Genomic DNA, 21,813 nt, shown 5'->3' with positions numbered 1-21,813 from the left:
ACAGCAGATATATGAACACAGCAGCAACTTGGAATATGTCTTAAATAGTCCTAAACTGGCAGGTGCCAACACTTTTTAACTTTAATTTCATCAATATCAAACCATATTATATCACATTGTGTGACCCCTTTTGCATTAATTTGATCTAGCTGAATAGATTTAGCAAATAATGTTAATTCAGCAGATTATTTGATGCATTTATGTATCTCTCTTTAGGCCTTAAAAATGTATGTGCAATAATTCTTGAATTGATGCTTAAATTATATTGAAACTATTAGTGCAAGTAGTGTGAAATATACAGAAATGTGTGCATTTTACTGATGCATTTTTGCACTCCACTGTGTACTGTGTAACATAAAAGGAAATGAAACAGTGTTATAGACATACAGTAACACCACAATGAAATACCAAATAAAAACAGAAGTGCTAGACAGCAAATTCATCTGTCCTATGAGAATCAATGACAGGTTGTAATTCCTTAAGAAGATGGGTTAGATTTCCCTTTATATGTAAATAATTTAAAAGGGTTTTAGATTAATGTTGAATGAAAAGCTAATCAATTGTGCTTTTCCTCTCTAGAAGGGCCACATGTGAACCCAGCCAAAGTATCTTTTAATGTAGTGTTCATGGAAGTATACAGTTAAAACTCATGACGTCATGTAGAAGTTTATTTTGTCTCATAGAAGAAGAAAACAAAGATGGACATATATGACAGAGGTGCTGTATAATAGATGCAAATTTAATATGATTGTGGGATATGTAATTCCTAAGCTGATTTTAAGTGTAGGTATGTGTGTGTTTCTAATAAATTTTAATTGTGGTAAATAAATTGTAGAGTTTGCATTTTCCTTTCAGCATATTTTAACTTAAATCAATAAAGCAAAAGAAAAAAGTGGCTGCAACAGTGTCTTAATGGTTATCTATAACACAGTCTAGCCTAATGCACAGGACCTTTACCCATGGACGCATGATGAGACAATAACCCAATAGGCCCAGGCATACAGAAGGGCCCATTATCTGTCCCACATGGGAGCAAGATACAAAGACTTTACATTTGTTTGCCTCTTTTTGTTGTTGTTTTGCTTCCCTCTCTCTTTGTGAGAATATTGTGACTCTATGTAGTTGCTTTGTCTCTCTTTGTAGTCAGTTCAGTATCAGTTACATTTTATTTATAAAGCCTGTTATCACAAATCACAATTTGCCTCAGAGGGCTTTACAGCATTCAGCATCCCTCTGTCCTCGGACCCTTACAGCTAGTCATTTTGTGTCTTTATGAACATTTTATGTCTCTTTTTGGACATTATTCTTCTCATTATAGTTATTTTTATTCTCTTTGTAGCTGCTTTGCATCTCATTGTGGTAATTTTGTGTCTCTTTTCGATTCTTTTGCACCTTTCTGTCATCAGCTGAGAGTCTCTTTGTGTCTTTTTGTAGCTGTTTAGTATCTCTTTGTAGTTGTGTTGTGTAGTTGTGTAGTTGTCTCTTTGTGGTCTTTTTGTATATCTTTGTGTTCATTTTATGTCTTTTAGTGATTTTGTGTCTCTGTGTTGTCATTTTGAGTCTGTTGTAGTTGATTTGCATCTCATTGGGGTCATTTTGTTTGATTGTTTTGCCCCTTTCTGTAGTCATTGTGAGTGTTGCTGCTTTTCTGTATCTTTGCATCTTCGTAGTTGTTTTATGTGATAATTTTAAATTGGTTTCTGTTTAGTATGTGTCTCTTTGAGTGATATTTGTGTCACTTTGGGCCCCTGGGCCTGTGCTTGGTTGTTCAGTAATCCATCCATGACTTAACTGCAAGACAAAACTATAATTGCTTTCTTATTGCAACATTCAAACAAGCAAATTATCTCAGTGCGACCATTTACCACACGTTCCTATACTTGGGTAAATGATTTAACCTTTACTGGAGACTGGCGTGCTTCTCCTATCATAAAGTATGTGTACTTCCAGTTTGCACAAGCGAGGTTGAGGTGAAGGATGCACTTAACACTAACCAAGCAAAGCTCAGAGGACAGTTATTTATCTTCATAAGTGCTTTTCTCTCCGTAGTGAGCTCTAATGCATAAAAGCCAATGCCAGTCATTCCTCGGACGCGTTCCAACTCGCTGGAGCGCACGTAGGAATGTGCCTCTGCCTCCACCCAGCGTTACGCAAATTACGGACAGATGTTTGCCACTAGTCAGGGTGGAGTTGCGCTTTTTACGTTAAAATTTCCACATCCTGTTCTCAGTAGAATCAGACGACAGGCGCAGAAGCCAATCAGGTTTGAGGAAGTCAGTGGCTCGACCAATCAGAAGTTCGAAATCCCGGGACTTCAGTGATCTGTCCGTATACTGTACCGCTCAACATTTCTTGTGGAAATCTTGAGACAAGACAACGAGCAGACTATATAGAGAGAGCCCTACAGTTGCCAATTTTGACGGTAAGTAAAGTGTGTTTAGTGGGTGTTGTTTTCGTAAAGCGAAGGATGTAAACATACTTTTGTTTGGCTGTTTCTTCGAGATAAGAGGCGCCGACAAGTTACTTCCTGCTCTGACAAGGCCGAGATCCCAAGTTACATTTTAGCCCATTTTAGCTAATGTTGTGGGCGTAAAAGTTTAACGTTTCCGACTTACTTGTTCCCTTATAGTTGCCTATCGAGGAAAAAGTTTATGTGTGTCTAATATATTAAACTTTTGAGTAAAACATGTAACATTTCAGTGTGCTAATATGACAGTGAACGGCTGACTGAACGTTAACTGCCTAACATACCGCGAACCACACAGTGTGGTGCTGTGTGTCAGCTAGATAAATACTTCCACTTTTCATGAAGAAATTTAAAGTGTACTCGGTTTGAAAACATGACGACGTGCCATCAACCCAAGCAAAAGAGCAGACACTTGAATCCCCATTGCAGTGCCATTTGCATCATGATCCCATCATTCTCCGAAGCCCCAGCAATAACAGGAAAAACTTGTAATTAGGCAGCCGGAATAGGGAATAGGAAGCACTACAGGGTATACTTAGACCGAGCTAAATTCTGCCTGTCTGCACTGTCCTGGTATCAGGGAGAGTCTGCAGGCACTGCATGTCTATGAGCACCTATGGGAGTAGTCACACTGAACAGATTCCATATGGCACTGTAGCGTTACTGCCTTGTGTGGGGAGTGTCACACTCTGACTGTGATTTGTTCAATATAATTTGAAATATTTACACCACTGTGAACTGGTGCAGAAATCACCCCTCTAACATTGTTCCTTCTACTTTTATCTTGAATTGTCCGGTTTCTCATAAACTGGCTGCATACTGTGTGTTTTCTAGATGTCAGGACTTCAGTTTTGGTTCTGCTTTACTTCTGTCTGGCTCAGGGTTTATTTATACATGCGTGGTTGGGTCACATGAGCATGTGACTTATTTAGGCATGGAAGTTACAGTTATTTTCATTATGAAGTTATCTGTTAATGATCTCTTCTTGGTTCATTTTCTAGTCTAGAAATTGCCATAGACCACAAGAAATTGCCTTTGTAATTTCCCAGAACCCATGATGACATCTTTAAATGTATTATTTTGACCTAAAGCCAAAAAGATTAAATTCCCAGTGATATTAAAGAAGGAAAGCAACAAATCCACACATATAAGAAATGGATCAGTCATTTTTTGTTCTGCAGATTACTTAAAATGATCTGTCCATTATCAACAAAGTTCTTGATAAGACATTTGCCAGTAGATTATTTAAACTCTAAAATATTAAATACAAACCAGACTCGGGCACTCACAGAAGAAAACTTACTTATTTAATTTGTGTAAAAGAAGCATTTCAGCTACAAAGCCATTGACAGCCTGATGAAGGTTTTTTAGCTGAAACGCGTCCACCTCTGTTAATTTTGCCCACATTAAATAAGTGAATTTATCTGTGATCACCAGCGGTCTGTTTGTTTTTGTATCATCGCCATAAACATGTACCTCAATAAACTGTTTAAGATTTTCAGAGTTTTGTGTGCTGCTGTTTTCCATCAACTCTCAAATATTTCAGAACTAGACTTATTGGTGTCACAGCTGTATTTAAAAGGGATGTTCCAAATGACTAATTTCCTTGATGTTTAAATGAAAATTTAAACTTACACTAGTCAACTTGTCTAAAACAAGAAAACATCCAGAAAACCATCAGTTTAATCTTTAAGGTTAAACACTGTCTGCACAAATATTGTTTATGAGAGCCCTTTTTAATAATTAATCACATTTTTTGAATAACCAGCTCATCTTTAAAAGATCACTGAAATGCGGTGCACTTACACAGGCATAATCATTTTAATTATTAGTTTAACCAACTGGACTAATTGAATAATTGCACACATGCCCAGTAATACATGATATCTTAGTGCTGTCTTTTAGTCCCTTTATGTTTGTGTGCCTTCGCCTCAAATGACCCACCTTCTCTTCCCCATCAGGGTTGGGCCCCCCTACCCACAACACCCCACCATGCCCCTGGTTACGAGGAATATAGAGCCGCGGCACGTGTGTCGCCAGACCATCCCTTCCAACATCCGCAGTGAGCTGGAATGTGTCACCAATATCAGCCTGGCCAACATCATCCGCCAGCTCGGCAGCCTCAGTGAGTGTCTGCGGTGTGTGTGTGGTTGGATGTCATTATGGTTGTCGATAAGATAAGATGTATGTGGTTAAGAACATGTGGCAAATGTGTACGACCTGTGTGTATTTGCACGCATTTATGCAAAGTTTTATTTGAATGTTGTTGTGAATATGCTTTTGTTGTGCGTGTGTGAGACAAATGCGTTAATTGTGTGTGTAGGCAAATATGCAGAGGATGTGTTCGGGGAGCTGTTCGTTCAGGCAGGTGCATTTGCCACCAGAGTAAATACACTTGGAGAAAGAGTGGATCGTCTGCAGGTCAAAGTCACCCAGCTGGACCCCAAAGAAGAGGAGGGTAAGTACTCCTACCTGTCACTGTTACTATGACTACTCATGTTACCATCACAATAGTTTATTTGTCTGTATATGGCTAAATATAATGTAAATTGTAAAATTTCCAGTTCTGCTTTTTACACTGACTGACACAACTTTCCTATTAAACAACCTCTTCCCCTTGAGCAATAAACATTCAATATTATTCTCTTTATTTCATACGTTTTGTGGGGTTCTCCCTTAGTCTCTCTGCAGGCCATCACTACCCGTAAGGCCTTCCGCAGCAGTGTCACCCAGGACCAGCAGCTGTTCACCAGGCCGTCTCTGCCAGTGCCTGTACAAGACACCTATGTGACCTGTAATCCGCCCCCACCACTTAACTACCTCAGCCAATACCGGTAGGGCTCAGCAGATGTGCAGATACACATCCATATTCATTCACTGGAATGCACATACATGCAATAATCAGAACACGTGCATGCACATGTGCACGCATGGAAACACACACACGAATGCCATGTTTTTGTCATGACTATACATTATTTAACCCATGTCTCTGATGCTTTCGAACCTCATCATGAATGTGTAAGCGGTAATGATATGCCCGATCTTTACAGAATATGGTAAAATTTATCCGCATGTTAGCTGCTATGTGACAGAATAAAATGGCCTGTTTCTTTTTTCGAGCTAATAGGGGAAGTGTTAGGGCTTGTTAATATATTGACACTTATGACAGATTAAGATCTGTTTGTAGACACTTATGTTATTTGCGTCTGTGGACACAAGATATCAAAGTGTTACTGAGACCCAAACGCAGTTGTGATGTTTGTAAATGGTTGTCTGCAGGGATGATGGGAAGGAGGCTCTGAAGTTTTACACCGATCCCTCCTACTTCTTTGACCTGTGGAAGGAGAAGATGCTGCAGGACACCAAGGACATCATGAAGGAGAAACGCAAGCACAGAGTGAGACATATAAACATGCCAATACACACAGAACAAGTAGCACGACATTCATGCAATTGGATCCAACCCTCCATGACTCTTCTTCACTGTTTCCTCTCTGAGTAGAAGGAGAAGAAAGACCATCTGAACCAGCGGACGCTCAATCCCCGAAAGATCAAGACCAGGAAGGAGGAGTGGGAACGCCGTAAGATGGGGGAGGAGTTTGTGGTGCCTAAGAACGATATGATGTAAGTTGAGATATTAAGTGAAGTGAGGTGGAAGTCTCTGCAGTAGGGATGGGAATCGTGAACTCGTCCCGGTTGAGAACCGGCATATTTTTCTCACAATTATATTTTGCAGAACAATGAAGTCAAACTCATGCATCTATGCTCCTTAAAACAAGAAGGAGTCATGGCAGAGAGGAAAAGATGGTCCAAAATCTGGCTCTGTGCTGCCTGTTATGTCTGTAAAATGATAATTAAATATAGGGGTGGGAACATGAGAAATATGCTGAAACATCTTTCTACGTAACGTGAACTTAAATTCCAAGGATGTCATGTATTTGATACTCTACACGAGTGCCACTATTTTTATCTGAAAATGTCCTGTTATGATAACAGTAGCGCCATGCAGGCAGGCTTAGCATGTTTTTCCTTAATTACGAAAACCTAAGCAAATGCTACAAATATTCTCTCATTTCATCCATTTTAAATGTTGCTCCATGGTAGTCAGACAGAGATAAAAAAAACAGTTGCGTTGACTGTGAAAACCTGTGTAGGTCTACTTTTTTTTCCCACAGAGACAATATTAGAAAATAATAGAATGCCCCACGGATGACGTTTTTCTGTTGGCCAACATCGCTCTGGTTCCCTCATCAAAAAGTCTGTGGGATTTTTATTTTTTGGATTTTGGATTGTTGCTGGAAATAAGCTCTGTGGTAAACGTTTATAATATTTCAACATTTTGGTTAGTAAGATATTATCTTCACAAATGAACACAACTTTCAGGCCTAAAGCCTAAATGTAATAGACAGAAGTAAAAAGCCTTTGTGATAAACAAACTACACTACGTTCGCGTCACCACAGCTACGAGGCTGTAAAGCCGTCAGCACACGTCAACTTAATGACGTTCTGTAGTCTCCTTTAGCCACTTGTCAACGACTCTTTTTAAAAACACATAAAAGCTTCAAAGTTTGGGGGAGGGATATTTACTGATGTATTTGTATTTGAAGTTATAGAACAAAATGTGAAGGTCCCTTAAGGTTGTATTAACCACAGACCTTATCCAAGGCTACTAACCAAAAACCCATTAAAAAATATATATATACATATATATATATATATATATATATATATATATTGCTGTGTTTTAGTTCTGTTGTGGTTTGTGTTCTATATATATATATTTGAGAAGAGGGAACTGCAGTGCAAACAGATTTCTGGGTTTTAGGACTCATTTTGGGGGTTCTGGTCATTCAAGGCCCAAGAGACTTGTGAATGCATTTTAGCTAAAAGTAAAACATATAATAACTTGACTTCATCATTTCTCTCTCTAGTTTACACAGTAAAAGTACTTCACATGGTAAATTCCACACAGCACTGTCTTATCAACCAATCTGTACACAGAGATGTGGGTGGTACGTCCTGTCCGAAAATGTTCTCAGGGGGTTGGGTGTAGAGCTGGCTGTCAGTGGCAAATAGCTGTAAACAAATGTCTGAGTCACACATGACCTTAATGTAGTGTTTTTTTACTGGATGTTTGTTATTCTTCAGTGTGTTGTTTTTGTTAAATGAATAGAAAAATGAAAGAATAAAGAAACAATTAAAAACCAATACAAAAAAAAAACATTAAAAAAGAACTGTTTTAAAAGCAATTCACCTTTTAAAGGGATACTTTCAAACAGCTTTGTATCATAAATATATCAGCAGTATGCCCAGATCCCTCAGCTCAAATTTGCCCGATCACACATTACGCTGGCTCTGGGGCTGTTGCTGGAACTACAGATTTTACCTCATTTTTTAATGCCTGCCTCCTGTACACAAAGAATTTACAAGCGAATTTAGAGAGAGCTGCCCCTCTCTCTCTCTTCAACTCAGACCAAACTCAGATCAGACAGTAAAATTAAGAAACGCTGATCGAATATGAAGCAAGATTACTATATTGTCTCTTCTGTTTTCAGAAACCTATATTAGTTCACTCTTTAAATGTAATTTGAGAACACTTGTTAGAGCCAGCCACCATATTATTTCCTGTCTCAAAATGGACAAGCTTGCATTTCTTAACCCACCAGCACGGAGCATTTATTGGTCCTGTGTGGCACAGTGCATTCTGGTAGTTGAAGATTTTCTACCTCTGGAGCAAGAGGCAATGCCACTGTCCTTTTCCTCTGTTTTCTGTGTCACGTAGCTCCAATTCGCAAAAGTATTTGCATCTTTCTTGCGCATAGACAGCCCAGTTTTATGAAAAAAACCACCTTTCCAGCCATGAAATACTTCTTTAATTTGCTTTACTTGTTTGTAACATAATCACAAGACAGGCTTAATGAGGAAAATAACAGATTTTCTCTCTCTTTAACTGAAGGACAAGGACTAAATCTTACTGTTGTGTACATGACTGTACTTTGTGCTATTTTAAAAACTGTAAATCAGTCACCACAAGTTTCATTATCAGTGTTTGCGTCTGCTGCTGTAAATGCATTTGTGTCCTCATGAACAAACGGGCAAGAAGTACATGACCCACAACTGCTAATTAGGTCTGTAGATGCTGTTTTGCTATCAAAGTGACCTGAATGTCCAGATTTCAGAGAATAGAGATGCCATGATTTGTTTTTGGCTGATCGTGATGTCTCATAATGTATTTTAAGGAATTCTTCTGAGGGTCTGAATGGCAGTATTGGATCTGGAGATGGTTTCACATCTGAAGGCCTCGAGCAGAGTACCAGCTCCTACGCTTATGATCCTGGCTCCCCACTCTCTCCGCCTGGCACCGATGACTTCCTGCCTCCTCCACCTCCAGACATGGCGTAAGTAGCATCTTTCATATAATCCCACAGGCGCAGCCGCCCCCCCTGCAAACATGTGATGAACATACAGCTACACGTGTACTGAGAAGCCGCACTGCAACCCCTAACACATTCTCTCAAAATTATAGGCTTCAGCGTGGCAAAGTGGATCATAAATGTTCTGTTCACTCTCAGCCAGTGATTCTTTCATGAGCGTGACTGCTGAGATTGCAGCTGTGAGGAAATTGATGGTGGACTGGAGACAAATGGTCCATCTTGTCATTCAAAGTTCCCCTCCAGACATGTTTTAGAGTATGTCTGGTATGGTTTAATATTTTGTTTAACATGGTTTTCTCAGATAAAAAGTTAAAAAAAAAAAAAAAAGGGTCTGGAAATATATCTACACTTCTTCCTTAGTTGGGAGATTCTGGATCTGACCTTACACCTAAGTCAACACCGTGAGAGCAGTGCGCATCAAGATGACTGCTGTTAGCATTAGAGGAAACATCGAAGAGATATTAGGTTTCTCCGCCTGTATATACATATTAGACGGCGCTTGGCTTTTGTAGTGACATTCACAATCTAGCTTGCTGGTACGTGTCATTTTATGTACATTTTAGTGAAGACATCGCCCCCTTCTCAGTAGTGGAATATAAAAAAACACTTCTTCAGTGACCAACTGTGCACAGATACAAGACATATAGTCAAAGTCAGACATGTAAGGAGACACAAACATAATAAAACAAATTTCTGTCCTTATCTCTGTCTGTCTCTCTAACTTCCATTCTGTCACCTGCAGGTATAATGACGGACAGTACGGAGCACCAACCCAGAAGCGTGTCAGCATGCTGAGTCCAAACCACCCACCTCCTGCTCCCCCCATGGCCTCTTCTCTTCCAAACTCTCGCCCCAACCTCGCCCCTCCCCCTGCACCTCCTCCCCCTCCTCCACCCTCTGGCTTCGGGGTTCCTCCACCTCCCCCTGGCTTCGACAGCCCACCTCCTCCTCCTCCACTCTCCTCCTCTCCCAACGCTTTCCTCCCCCACCTGCTCCCCCCTCCTCACCTGCTATGTCCACTGTTTCTCCTCCTCCTCCACCACCTATGCCTGCAGGTGGCGGCCCACCACCACCTCTCCTCCTCCACCTCCCCCTGGCCCTCCTCCCCCATCCTTCGAGCACTCTGCTCCTCCTCCTCCCCCTGGCGGTGGAGCGCCACCCAGCTCTGCTCCCAAACCTCAGCCAGAGCCTGAGGGCGATGCTCGCAGTGACCTGCTGCAGGCCATTCGACAAGGTAAGACCCTGCAGGAAACAGATCAGTATCAAATGGATTTATTTATTTTCTACATACTCTAGCTTTCAGATTATGGTTTTAAAGCCCTAATGAACATATAAAATATAAATATGTTTTATACAGTACCTAGCAATTTATGAAATTGCTAAAATCGGCTTGACTTCAACTGTCAACATTGTTAACTTCTCACACATTAAGGCTCGGGTAATGCTTATCCAATAATATAATGATTAATATAAAATTGATGGGGGTCATACTGCATTATGAGTACCTCTTTTTTTTATGCCTTTAAGTTCCCTCTGTGGTGTTTGTGACATAAACACATTGTGTGTATCTCTGAGGCCCAACAAACTTTTTTCCTTTTCCTTTCACAAAAAAACATTTGCAAAGCAGATTCTTCAAAATACAGTGGAAACCCATTACAGTGATCACGGTTACAGTGATCAACCGCTTATATAGATCAAAACGATTGGGACAGCTGGTGCTACATGCACATTAAAGTCAGGACAGGAAAAATGAAAAACATGGTCTCCTGGACACTAATAACAAACTGCCAAAAATGAGATGCAGCTTCAAAACTTGGTGTTCCCGAGGCAACCCTGTCTATTCAAACAATGAGAAACAGTCATGACTGCCAGAGATGGCCATACAAAATGAATGCGCGCAGGAAAAGCACCTGTGGTTGAAGCCTCCACATTGTCAGGTGAATCTAAATGGCCCGGTCACGAATTGCCCTTGAAATGAAAACAGCTGTACTGTATTTTAAAACGGTCAATAAAATTCAGTAAATAGGGAAGCTCTCTGTTCCATTGCTCTTTATTCATGTAATAAATATACACATTTTTGCTAAGAAATAAAGAGAAAGCAAAAAACAAAAAGAAAACACGTTCATAATAACCATCCTCTTGTGGTGACCAATTTGATCTCAGATGTGATCAGTGTAAGCGGTCCCCACTGTATTTTAAATTTTACACGGTTTACATCTTCTTCCTTATCTTTTCAGGTGCATTGTGTGTTTCTTTGCACGTTACTGCTGCCAGCTGTTGATAAGTGCAATAGCCTGAAACTTTCAGCAACATGGCTGCATGTTCTGGAGTTCATAAAATATAAACACAACATAAAACTTAACTCCATAGTTCTATTAGATGCCAAAAACTCCACAGGGTCCCTTGAGTACATTTTGCCACTTATCATAATGATCTCTTTTTGCTCTGTGCACTATTTCCACTTGTACTTGTGCTATTTATACACAATGTGTTTTAATTGCTAGTACCACTTTAACCTGAATATAGGGAACTGATTACATCTTCCACTACTGGTTAGGTATTAAACATATCTTTCTCTTAAATTACAGCTTTCTGGAGGCTAGTTTTCCTCAAATTGGCTTATGTCTATATATAAGATAAAAAGTTGGAAAAATAAAAGAGATAACTAGTCGACTGTTTGCAGGCACATATGCTCACTGTAACTGTCCTCACTAACTTCCTTTTTAGGTTTCAACCTGCGTAAGGTGGAAGCACAGCGGGAGCAGGAGAAGAGGGATCACTTTGGCAATGATGTGGCTGCCATCCTCTCCCGTCGTATCGCTGTGGAGTGCAGCGACAGCGAGGATGACTCCTCAGAGTTTGATGATGACGAGTGGTCCGACTGATAGTCACCCCTTTTCGCCTTCACTACCATCTCGGTATCTTCCCTCAGCCTTCAACATCTTTATATTTACATTCAGATCACATTCTTAAGTAGCAGTGAAGCAGAGATTCACGTTCTGTGTGTCATATTTTTCAAACATAGTACACACAAGTGAACTATCACAAATCACATTCCTTGAACCATTTATTGTTATTTATCCAAAATTGTTCCAATCAGAGGTGCAAAAATCCAAAGGTTGAGCAAGAAAGTTTGAGTGTGCCTGATTGTGTGCCCATTTGCCATTGCTCTCTTTGGATGACACAGCACTGTAATTGATGTGAGAGTGTTGTGTGACGTGATGCACGTCTCTCTGCTGAGTCTGTGCGTAAGCGCCTCATCTCTGTCCTTATCTTGGTGTCTGTTAGAGTCATGTGCCCTCTGCTGTCGACCAAATGTCTGCTTTTATCTGCTTTAGTATATTAGGGCGAAGGATAATAGACAGGGAGGACACACACACAAGCACGCAGCCTCTTCCATACACAGTATTTTTTTATGTACTCAGTGGGAAGACACAAAGTGTTGATGTCAAAACATTTTTCGCTCACTCATAGATTATATGATATAGATGTAAAGTTTATGTTACATATTGAATGATATCTACTAAAGATAATTAATGCAATCCTTTTATATTCCTTTTATCACTTTTCCTCCCCTCACTTTTGTATTCTTTCTTACTGTGGTTGTCATGGGAACAATTCACGTGTGGATGAGATGTGGTTGTAGTTTATAAACAAATTCATGAATTAATTATGCAGTGAAGTGATGGCTCATGGCAGACACCTGGAGTGTTTGATAAGATCAGCTTACTAAACATATGCAGACATTTAACACAAATATGATTCATTTTGTATTGTGTTTAGAGCCTGATTAGACCATCCTGATCACGTGAGCTCAACATCCTGTTTCGCGCTCTGTATCGGTCTGGTCTCGCTGCCGCCCCTGAAAAACTCCCTCAGCCAATCCTGATGTTAGCACTTACCTCTACTACACAAATACGTTGTTGCATTAGACAGTAATAGTAGATCAGAAAAATACAATTTACTGATATGTACCATTTGCATGTGATGTGTAGCTCAACAATCCCCATTACATTTTCGTGGACTGCTGAATATCACCTTGCAGCGTCCTTGTTGTTTGTCCGAAGCATTGTGAACATGGATCTGCATAGCCGTGATCTCAGCTTTACAGCCCTTCATATCTGGTCCACCATTAATGCCATCAGTGGTGAAACAACAATGAACAACGTATTTGTACCGGGGAACATCCTCTTCATTGCCAACGGAGCCAGTTGATAAATCAAGATTTTGCCAAATCCATTTGGAAGAATGTCTCTTCCTCTAAGAAACTATAACTTCACTTATTGCTGCAGTTGCTCTACTAATATTCAGGATTCCCACGGACATGGAAAACCTGGAAAAGTCGTGGATTATTACAGTCACATTTTATGAGCCTGGAAAAGTCATGGAATTTGTAGAAATCATTGAAATTTTGGAAAAGTCATGGAATTTTGTTGTGTGTAATGCAGCTGTTGCTGTGACGTAATGGCAAATTCATTTTCTGCAGCTGTTGATGTAACATAACTCTAACATGCGTCAATGTGGGACGACGTTTCATTTACCATCATGAACGTTTCTTCATTTGCTCCCCGCAGGCAGTGGCAGCGACTTCAGACTGATCAGTAGAGTGAAACAGTGTTGAGCTCATGTTATCAGGATGTTCTATCCTGGTTGTTGTGTTTCAGGTCTGTGACATATTTCCTCTTGCTGTTTTTATTTTTACTTTTCTGGTTGATCAACTCAGCTCTGATGCTTTAATCGCTTTGCTTTGTGTAGAATCAGGAAGCATTTCCTCGCTGCCTGACAAGTGCCTTTTTATACTGCATTTCAGTGTCAGTGCAGGTTATTTTGGTTATCCACACTGCTCACTGATCAGCTTCTACCAAAAATATTATCAGCTTCCGTGGATGAACTGACTGATGTTTAGTGTGGACCACATATTTCTCAAGTGCCTTTTATTTTAAATCAGCCTGTGTTGAAGCACAATCACACGGCATGCTCTGCCAAAGCTTCTCCTGCCTTAAATTTCCAAATGATTTTAGTTATTTCAATAAAGAGAGTGGATTACGGTGATTGTTTAGGTTTTCTTCTGTGAGAACAAACGGTGTGTATGCTGTGATGTGTCGAATTGCAAGTTCCCAAGAATGTCAAGCCTTGGCATAAGACTCCAAATATCTGTGACTCATCCTTTTCATATCAGTGGAGGACACCTTTTCACAGTGCCCGCTGCTGACTGTGTAGGGAGTGAGAAAATGAATCAATTGGATAAAAGTTCAGAAAATGCGTAGGAGGAGAGAAAAACCTCTTGCATAATCACTTTATCCTCACACCAAGGCTGCTTCCTTGGTTTCAAAAGGATGCAGTTATGGCACACTGTTAAATCTGACAGTTGATCTTACTTAAAATAATCCTGGAATCAGATTGCCTTGGAAAAAGTAAAGTAAATATAATTATTAAGCTTAATTTTATTACTTAAGATCTAATTCTAAGTGTACTGAAAATGTATCTGTATTTACTTAATTTTGGGAAGTGGTTGCAACTTGAAATTGACAGGTGAAGTTATCTTGCTCTTTCTAGGTTTTAGCAACTCAAGTAACCCAAGTTAGTCTGACTTAACTTGATCATCACAAAGAGGATTTTGCCAAAGATGTTGTTTTGTTAACATGTTTAAGAAAAAACAAAAATGATTGACTAGTTTGCAACCAGCATAAAACTGATATAGCAGCACAGTAAACTTGGTTTACTGAAGTTGCTAAAACCTAGAAAAAATGATTTAATTAAACTTGTCATTTTTAAGTTACAACAACTTCACAAAATCAAGTAAATATAACTCATTTTTAAGTAAATTTAACAATTTGATATAAAGTAAACAAATGAAAACAAATCATCATATTTACTTACATTTTCAATCTAAAATCAACTTTTTCTGATTTAACAGTCTAATAATGTTGCAGATTGCTTTAGCCACCAAATAATTCTGAATAGAGAGCAGCCATCTGTGTCTAATTGAGTTAAAGAGTGAGAGACAGAGCGAGACAAACACACTAAAAGCCTTGGCAGCAGTGAAGAGAAGAGTGCTGATGTCGCCCAGTAGAAAAAAAGCATATTTATTATTCATCAGTATAAAATATTCATTCATTTCAAAAAAGGCTGTGCAACATGAACATATGGTCAGTACCTTTCAAAGTGCCTTTAACAGCATGTGCAAAGTAGAATCTCAAAGATCTAGAGCATTGTGTTTTCTAGACATTCAAGTAAATAAAATTGGCCTTTGGATCACGTTATTACAATGTAGTAGGCTTACATTTAAAAAACCCATCCCTTCCTCTCGTCTTAAAGTGCCAACGGTGATTAAATCCACTTTCTATGATTTCTACAGCGCCCCGTGATTGTTTCAGTCTTGGGATCCAGTGGAGCTACAATTTACTGAGGATGAGGCACGAAGTACAAATAAGACCGTACGTTTACTCCCAAAATGGCCGTCAGCCAGATCAGTCCAGAACGTTCTGATTTGCCGAGGGACTTCATCTCTCGGAGAAGTGCTTCTCGTGTGTGTGTGGGAGTGTGTGTCATGTTCTGGATCTGGATGATAGTCAATGCAGCTATGTGTGTATCTTTGCACACAAACAGTGATATGTCTGGCATAGATTGTGTGGTTGTTTGGCGAGGTTTGGCAGTTTACACGTCAACAGGGTAGTGTATGTGTGTGTTGTGTGTGTATCTGTGCGGGCAGCAGGCCTGGAGCAGCACCTTGCGAATGTCTTTGTTTCTCAGACTGTAGAGGATCGGGTTCAGCAGCGAGCTGCCCGCCGCCGGCACCAGTGTGGCATAGGTGTACAGAGGAGGGCTGGATGCGTCTCCCAGCAAGCCCCAGAGGGAGAACGGCATCCAGCAGCCCACAAACACGCTGAGGACCAGGATCAAGCGAGAGAAGCCCCTCCCACTGCTGTGTTTGCTTGCATACGATTGGTTGGCAGTGAGGAAGTGCCTCTGAGTAGCGATGGCGTGGGCATGCCGCCTCGCCACGCGGCAGATCCCAGCATACAATTGCAGAGTTACAATGACAACCACCAGGAAGCCGCCACACAGCAGCGATAGGTATGTCCGGGTCAGAGGTCGTGCTACCGAACAGGAGTTTGGCTCATGCAGACAGTGCCATCCCATCGCAGGTCCCGCCCCGATGGCACACGCACCCAACCAGACCACCAGCAGGAGGATGGCGGCTCTGTGACGTGATTGGCTCGAACCATAGGTGAGGGCGTGGCTTAAAGACAGGTATCGATCCAACGCAACACCCATCAGGCTACAGAGCGACGCAGTCAGTGATGTCACCAGCAGTCCTGAGGTCAGCAGTTCTGACCAATCACTGGGCTCCACACAGAACAGGAAGAGGAAGTGCAAGATCAAAGCGATACCCGCCAGGAGGTCTGCCAAACCAAGGCTAGCCAGCAGCAAGAAAACAGGGGCGCGAAGAGACGGGGTGGCCAAGATGGTGGTGACAACTATTGCATTTTCAGTGGCGATGAGGGTTCCGGAAACACACAGGGCCACGCCCCACACAGTGAGGGGCGGGACTTCATATGTAGATGAGCCATCCAGTGGGTCCAGAGGGAAGATGGGATCTGCACCTGAGGACTCATCCCAGCCCAGATATGAGGCGTTCAGGATCATGGCTCTTTAGCAGTCACACAAACACAACCTAAGAGAGAGAAACAAGGAGAAAAGATGTTGACATTAGCTCTAATGGGTCATTAGCATCCCCATCTGTCCATTAACCAGCCTCGCTCTGACCAGAAGCTGTGCTTTTAGCCTGTGGGGCTGCTGGAGGCCGGATGTGGCATCTGGCAGAGAATTTAACGAATTTAAGATGTTAGACCCCATAATCTGAAGCTGTTGAGCTATATAACAATAGATTATCACTCCGAGTGCACTAAATCGTATTTAAGATTGTCACACCCTGCACTCTTTGTATTATATAATATATAATAATATTATATAACCTTTATCGAACTAGGAAGTCACAAGATTAAGACGTCTTTTGCCAGTAAGACCTAGTCAAGACAGGGTCAGAATGCAGCATCAAACAAACAGTGACAATAGGCATGTCAAAAATACATTACAACAATATTTAGACAAGAATTTGTAAGTTAACAGAAGCAGCTGCAGCTACTCCTGACCACTTCTTTTATTTGAAGTTTAAAATCACATTGATATAAGTTTAAAATTGTATGGTCTTGTGTAGTTTTTGTTTTCTTGTTACTTTTTTTATACAGGTTGAAAAAAAGATTTGTTTAGACAGTTAGATATACAAGCATACATAATTCAGTGATAAGACAAATAATAAGTCACATATTGTTGTATTTATTGCCTAACCCCATTTTGTTCACATAAAAAAAACTTAATTACAACGGAATTAAAAATATAGATTACAAGCATCATTCTAGGTTAGAAAATAATTTTAAAAATACCAATTCTGAAATTGAACCTGCCAGACATTTGTTTGATTTTTAAATTATCTCAAATTTTATATAGCAATGTCAGTGACGTCACCATCTGTAGTCTTGCGGGAAGTCATGTAAATCATAGTTAATCAATATGTAGGCTTAACTCACGTTGTCACTGTTGAAGCTGGCATTAATGTCCTATAATTTTTATTTTAGCACGTCACATTGAATCCGGGTTATTACTGGCTTCCACTCTTTGGATTTAAATGGTGTTTGGATGCTCCTCCTAAAACGTGTCTGCACACGTTTTTCCAGCAGCAGCACCCAAACATTGTTAATATGATTTATGGTTTAGCTTGTTAAAATTGAATCTGTACACTCACTTCCAGATAATCTCAGGTTTCCCGCTTGTTAATGTCCAAACATGGTGTTCAGCTAGAGGGACACTGCGGACAGTGTCCCTCTACATAAAACATGCAGTGTTTCGTTGTGCTGATCATTAGGCTATTTAAGGAATTCGCCTGTCATTAAGTTAGATGCCTGTGTTCTCTGGTATGTTAACTGCTTGTTCTTTAGTCAAACTGTACTGCACGCCTGCTGAAAAAGAAATACTACAGCCTGAGTGTAATACCTGAATGCAATTTTAAGTGGATTTATTTTTGCTTATGCAGATGCATCCCCCCTTGCCTCTCAATGGGGAGGTATACCTCACCTCCTGATGCGGAGCACCCTGTTGTATAACACAAGTGCAGGTTCAATGCACCACAGAGGATGTCCCCGACACACGCACGCACACACGATCACGCACAGACACTTATACATGCACATCACGGATTATTCATTTTACCTTATTAACGCGATTCCGTGATTTTCTTTGCAGGCGTTAAGCAGTTGTGTTCTCTCCTCTGGTAAGATCCAAGCCAAATGATGGTGATGGAGATATGCTGAATCTGTCCGCGGCGATGCTCGGTGCGTGTCTAAATAAGGAGGTGTGTGTGTGTGTGTCTCCGTGCTCCCGTCTTTATCAAAGTCGCGCCAAACTCTCACTTATCGTCACTTGCATATCTATTTTTCTCCGGTCTCTCTGGAGCGCTTACGGGAGGCAGAATGGATGCTCCTGCGCGCGGACTCATCCACAAGAGAGCCCGTCTGACGTCAGTGACTGGGAGGCTCGACCAATGAGGTGCACGGCGTTGAGGGTGCGGGGAGGGTATGGAGGGGGGTGTACGGGGAGTAATTTCATTCAGAAAAATGCGGCATCTCCGTCGCCCCTCCCACTGCGGTTCACTCTTGCTCTCATTTCTTGTAAATTAATGACCACCAGTAGACCCCCCCCCCCCCCCCTTCTCGTCTTTTCCAGCACACACACACAAATTTTCTCAATCAGACCCAAGGGCCTGGCTGAATGAGAGGATATAGTTTAGTGTTGGGCAGGGCTCAGAGGTGTGGAGCTGTCCGCGGTGCTGAAACGCACCAGGATGAGTCATGGGGAGATGTCCTGCAGAGGAACAATGATCTGTGTGAGGTGAAAGCTAGTCAGATAAAAGAACCTTTCTAAAGCCAATGTCAAAATTATACAGGCTATGAGTTTTATATATTATTATTATTATTTGTTTGCTAATGTTATTTCAAGTGAATTTAAACACATTAAAATATGTTAAATGAACTAGATTTAAACAGGCAACATTTAAAAGGAGTCAGAATAAGTTTTTTTTTTCTCAGTGTGGTAGGTGCACTTTGAGTTCATACACAGGGACAAGCAGAAACAATAGCCTAAACATAATCATTAGTTCAGTGTAGTACAGCAAAAACAGCAGCCTCAAAATTGTGAATATATTGATTCACACGTTTATTCTTCTTCGTCGTCTAACAATTATTATTAATTATTATTATAAGATAATGACCCTGCAATAATTTTAAAGTCTAATAGCATCCTTCTTGTATGTATTTGTTAAGATTCGGACGACAATGGGCTTCCAGTAATCAAAGAAAACTAGGCATAGCATTTATTTCTCTTGTTATCTGCTGGATTAATATGCCTTTTCATTTAAACCGCAGCCCCCCTGTCTGTTACAGTATGTTAGCAGCAGGGTATACAGGCTTCCCCGGTTTGATAGTGTGCGTGGGTGCTGCAGGATGGGCTGGTGTTGTCTACGTGTCCGCGCATATCAATGCATTAACTGGGGGGAATCTCGTCCTGCTCGAGCCATATTAGGACACACTTCCTGCCAATAAACCCCTCCTACGTCACTTACAGGATCTGAAGTGCAACCCTTGTCACCTTCAAAAACGCCGACAGTTGTTTCTCTTACCTTAGGGCATTATTTTCCTGCATGTCCCATTTATCACGACAAATTGAATGACACCATCACAAAAATGCATTTATGTAGGCATTGTTAAAGTGATTTCCCCATCTAAAACACTTCACATTCTGATGGATTTCTATTTAGTATCCCAGCACAGTTATATCACATATGTATATTTGTACTACTTCTCTCACACCCTGTCTTGGCTGTAAATCGCAGCATTTTTCATTAGTTTGTCGGTGGTGTATCGATTGTTTGCCAGCAGTGGGAGCATCAGTGGAGGAGGAGATCGTGTTCCGACAGGACTGCGGAATATCCCTTTGTGAGATTTTTTTAATAACATGCCGACGCAAAGCAGCCACACTGTGGAGCCGCGCAAATGTACCCAGACAATGTGTGAGGGAGCATATGAGACGTGGGAGTGTAGGCTGCATGAGCCACGTCGGTGTGAGTGGAGGAGGAGGTGGTTGTGATGGTGGAAATCATTACATGAAGCTGAAAAGAGTGTCGTGATTCTGGGCTCAATGCACCTGATTTTGAGTACTTGCACCATGGCCGGGGCTGTGAGTCAGTGCATCTGCATCACAATGCAACCCTTTGCAGATCAGAGCACTTGAACTTTTTCTGCTGGTGCATTTGCATTTACGTGAGTACATATACAGGGGTGTAGCTGAAGTTCATTCCAAGTAGGGCACTCTGAGCCACCTTTTTCCTATTGCATGTTTCCAGTGTTACTATTTTAATGAAATTAAATGATTAAATATATATGTAATATGTATGCAATATATGCAATTGTAATCAGTTGTAGATAGAAAGAAAAAATATGTAATTAATCCTTTGAAAGCTGGATTGACATCACTGTCTTTGTGCTTCGTTCACCTTTCATCTTTACCCTTTTGAAGCCTGAGCAAATTGGTTCCATTTCTGTCAAAAAAGGCAATCAGCAACTTTGCATAAAATTTCCTGCAAATTTTAAAAGGTGAAAAGAAAATAACCAAGCAAGGGAGAGAAATAATTACTTTTGAAAGGGATCGACAAAGGGGGAGATGTCCAGAAAATCATATAATCAATTTTTATAATTACATATTTAGAAATAAGTTACAGAAAAATGTATATGCATTGTTTATTTATTATTGTTTTATGTTAGCTCTTTTTTTTCCAGGTCATTTTCATGTTTTTGAAATCAAGCTAGTTTGCTCAGTTTTTAAAGGGTTACAGGGGTTGCAGTCACTAATCAAACTGTTGGTTATAAAGTAGGGGTAAATCTGAATATATTCTTTTCTGGTAAAAAGATTTAATAGAGTATAAAACATTTACTGTCACATTGCATCTTTTTGCCATGCAGGAATATCTTCTTGTGGCATATTTCCAGACAAATGAGGATCAGAAAAGTTGTTGGGACAAATTTGGGTTTCACACCATCAAGAGTAGGATGGCTTAAGCAGAATTTATGCTTCTGTGTTGAATTGATGCCGTACCTATGGCATAGGCTTTGCATTCATGCTTACCCTACGCCATAGCCAGACATGTACCTCCCCAGAAATGTAACTACACATTGCGGCAACGTAGACCTCAACAACTGTGATTGGTCATCTTGGTTGCATCACATTTCCTGTGACACATTTCTGCCTGCTTCTTCTTTTTCAGTGAACGTGGACCAAATCGAAGAGAGGTCATAAATATGTACATTTGTTCGATTGTTCTTCACAACACTACTTAGACTTTCAGATGGCAGCAAATTCTTGGAAAGAGTTTTCCACTAACATCAATGTGGATGTGGCAGAATTTACCAAGAGATGGAAAAACCTGAGGAACAAGTCCTTAGGCCTCGCTACAAGGAGTGGGGACCCAGAAGGAAAGACACTACCCGTGTTTTCTTTCATGGCTGGGACCACAAATAAAGCACCAGGACAGAGTCAAATTACGATGACAACAAGGTAAATATGTCTTTGTATCATAAGCCTTGATGTTGTGAGTGTTTAGGCTAACTAGCAGACAAGCAGTGTTTACAGTAAAAGTAACTGTAGTTCAACATTTATCAGCTTGTTCAGTCACAGTTGCCATGTTTTTTGATGAAGATGTTTGAAAAAATATATTAAAAGGTCAACAAATGTAAAAAAAAAAAAAAAAAAAACTAGCTGCCAACTAGTAACTAGTGTTTTGGCGGTGTAATTGCAGAG

General features: G+C 40.5%; 2 protein-coding genes across 2 annotated transcripts; one reads left to right on the top strand and one right to left on the bottom strand.

Moving 5' to 3' along the window:
• Positions 1 to 2,298: 2,298 nt before the first annotated feature.
• wasf2 (WASP family member 2) lies at positions 2,299 to 13,956 on the top strand. Its single transcript, XM_042506827.1, is given in 11 exon segments — positions 2,299 to 2,422; positions 4,429 to 4,592; positions 4,791 to 4,925; positions 5,148 to 5,301; positions 5,750 to 5,867; positions 5,973 to 6,094; positions 8,710 to 8,868; positions 9,647 to 9,881; positions 9,884 to 9,979; positions 9,982 to 10,138; positions 11,632 to 13,956. Coding segments are annotated over 10 exon segments (1,467 nt in total). The 5' UTR covers positions 2,299 to 2,422; positions 4,429 to 4,459; the 3' UTR covers positions 11,790 to 13,956.
• A 1,136-nt stretch (positions 13,957 to 15,092) lies between these two features.
• Positions 15,093 to 16,563, bottom strand: gpr186 (G protein-coupled receptor 186). Its single transcript, XM_042505971.1, has one exon. It carries the CDS (start codon positions 16,552 to 16,554, stop codon positions 15,562 to 15,564), a length of 993 nt encoding a protein of 330 aa, XP_042361905.1. The 5' UTR covers positions 16,555 to 16,563; the 3' UTR covers positions 15,093 to 15,561.
• Positions 16,564 to 21,813: the final 5,250 nt, after the last annotated feature.

The sequence above is a fragment of the Plectropomus leopardus genome, chromosome 18 (assembly GCF_008729295.1).
Source record: "Plectropomus leopardus isolate mb chromosome 18, YSFRI_Pleo_2.0, whole genome shotgun sequence".
NCBI classification, from domain to species: Eukaryota; Metazoa; Chordata; class Actinopteri; order Perciformes; family Serranidae; genus Plectropomus; species Plectropomus leopardus.
Note: the sequence above shows the minus strand (reverse complement) of the source record. Positions and strands in the feature narration are given on the sequence as shown.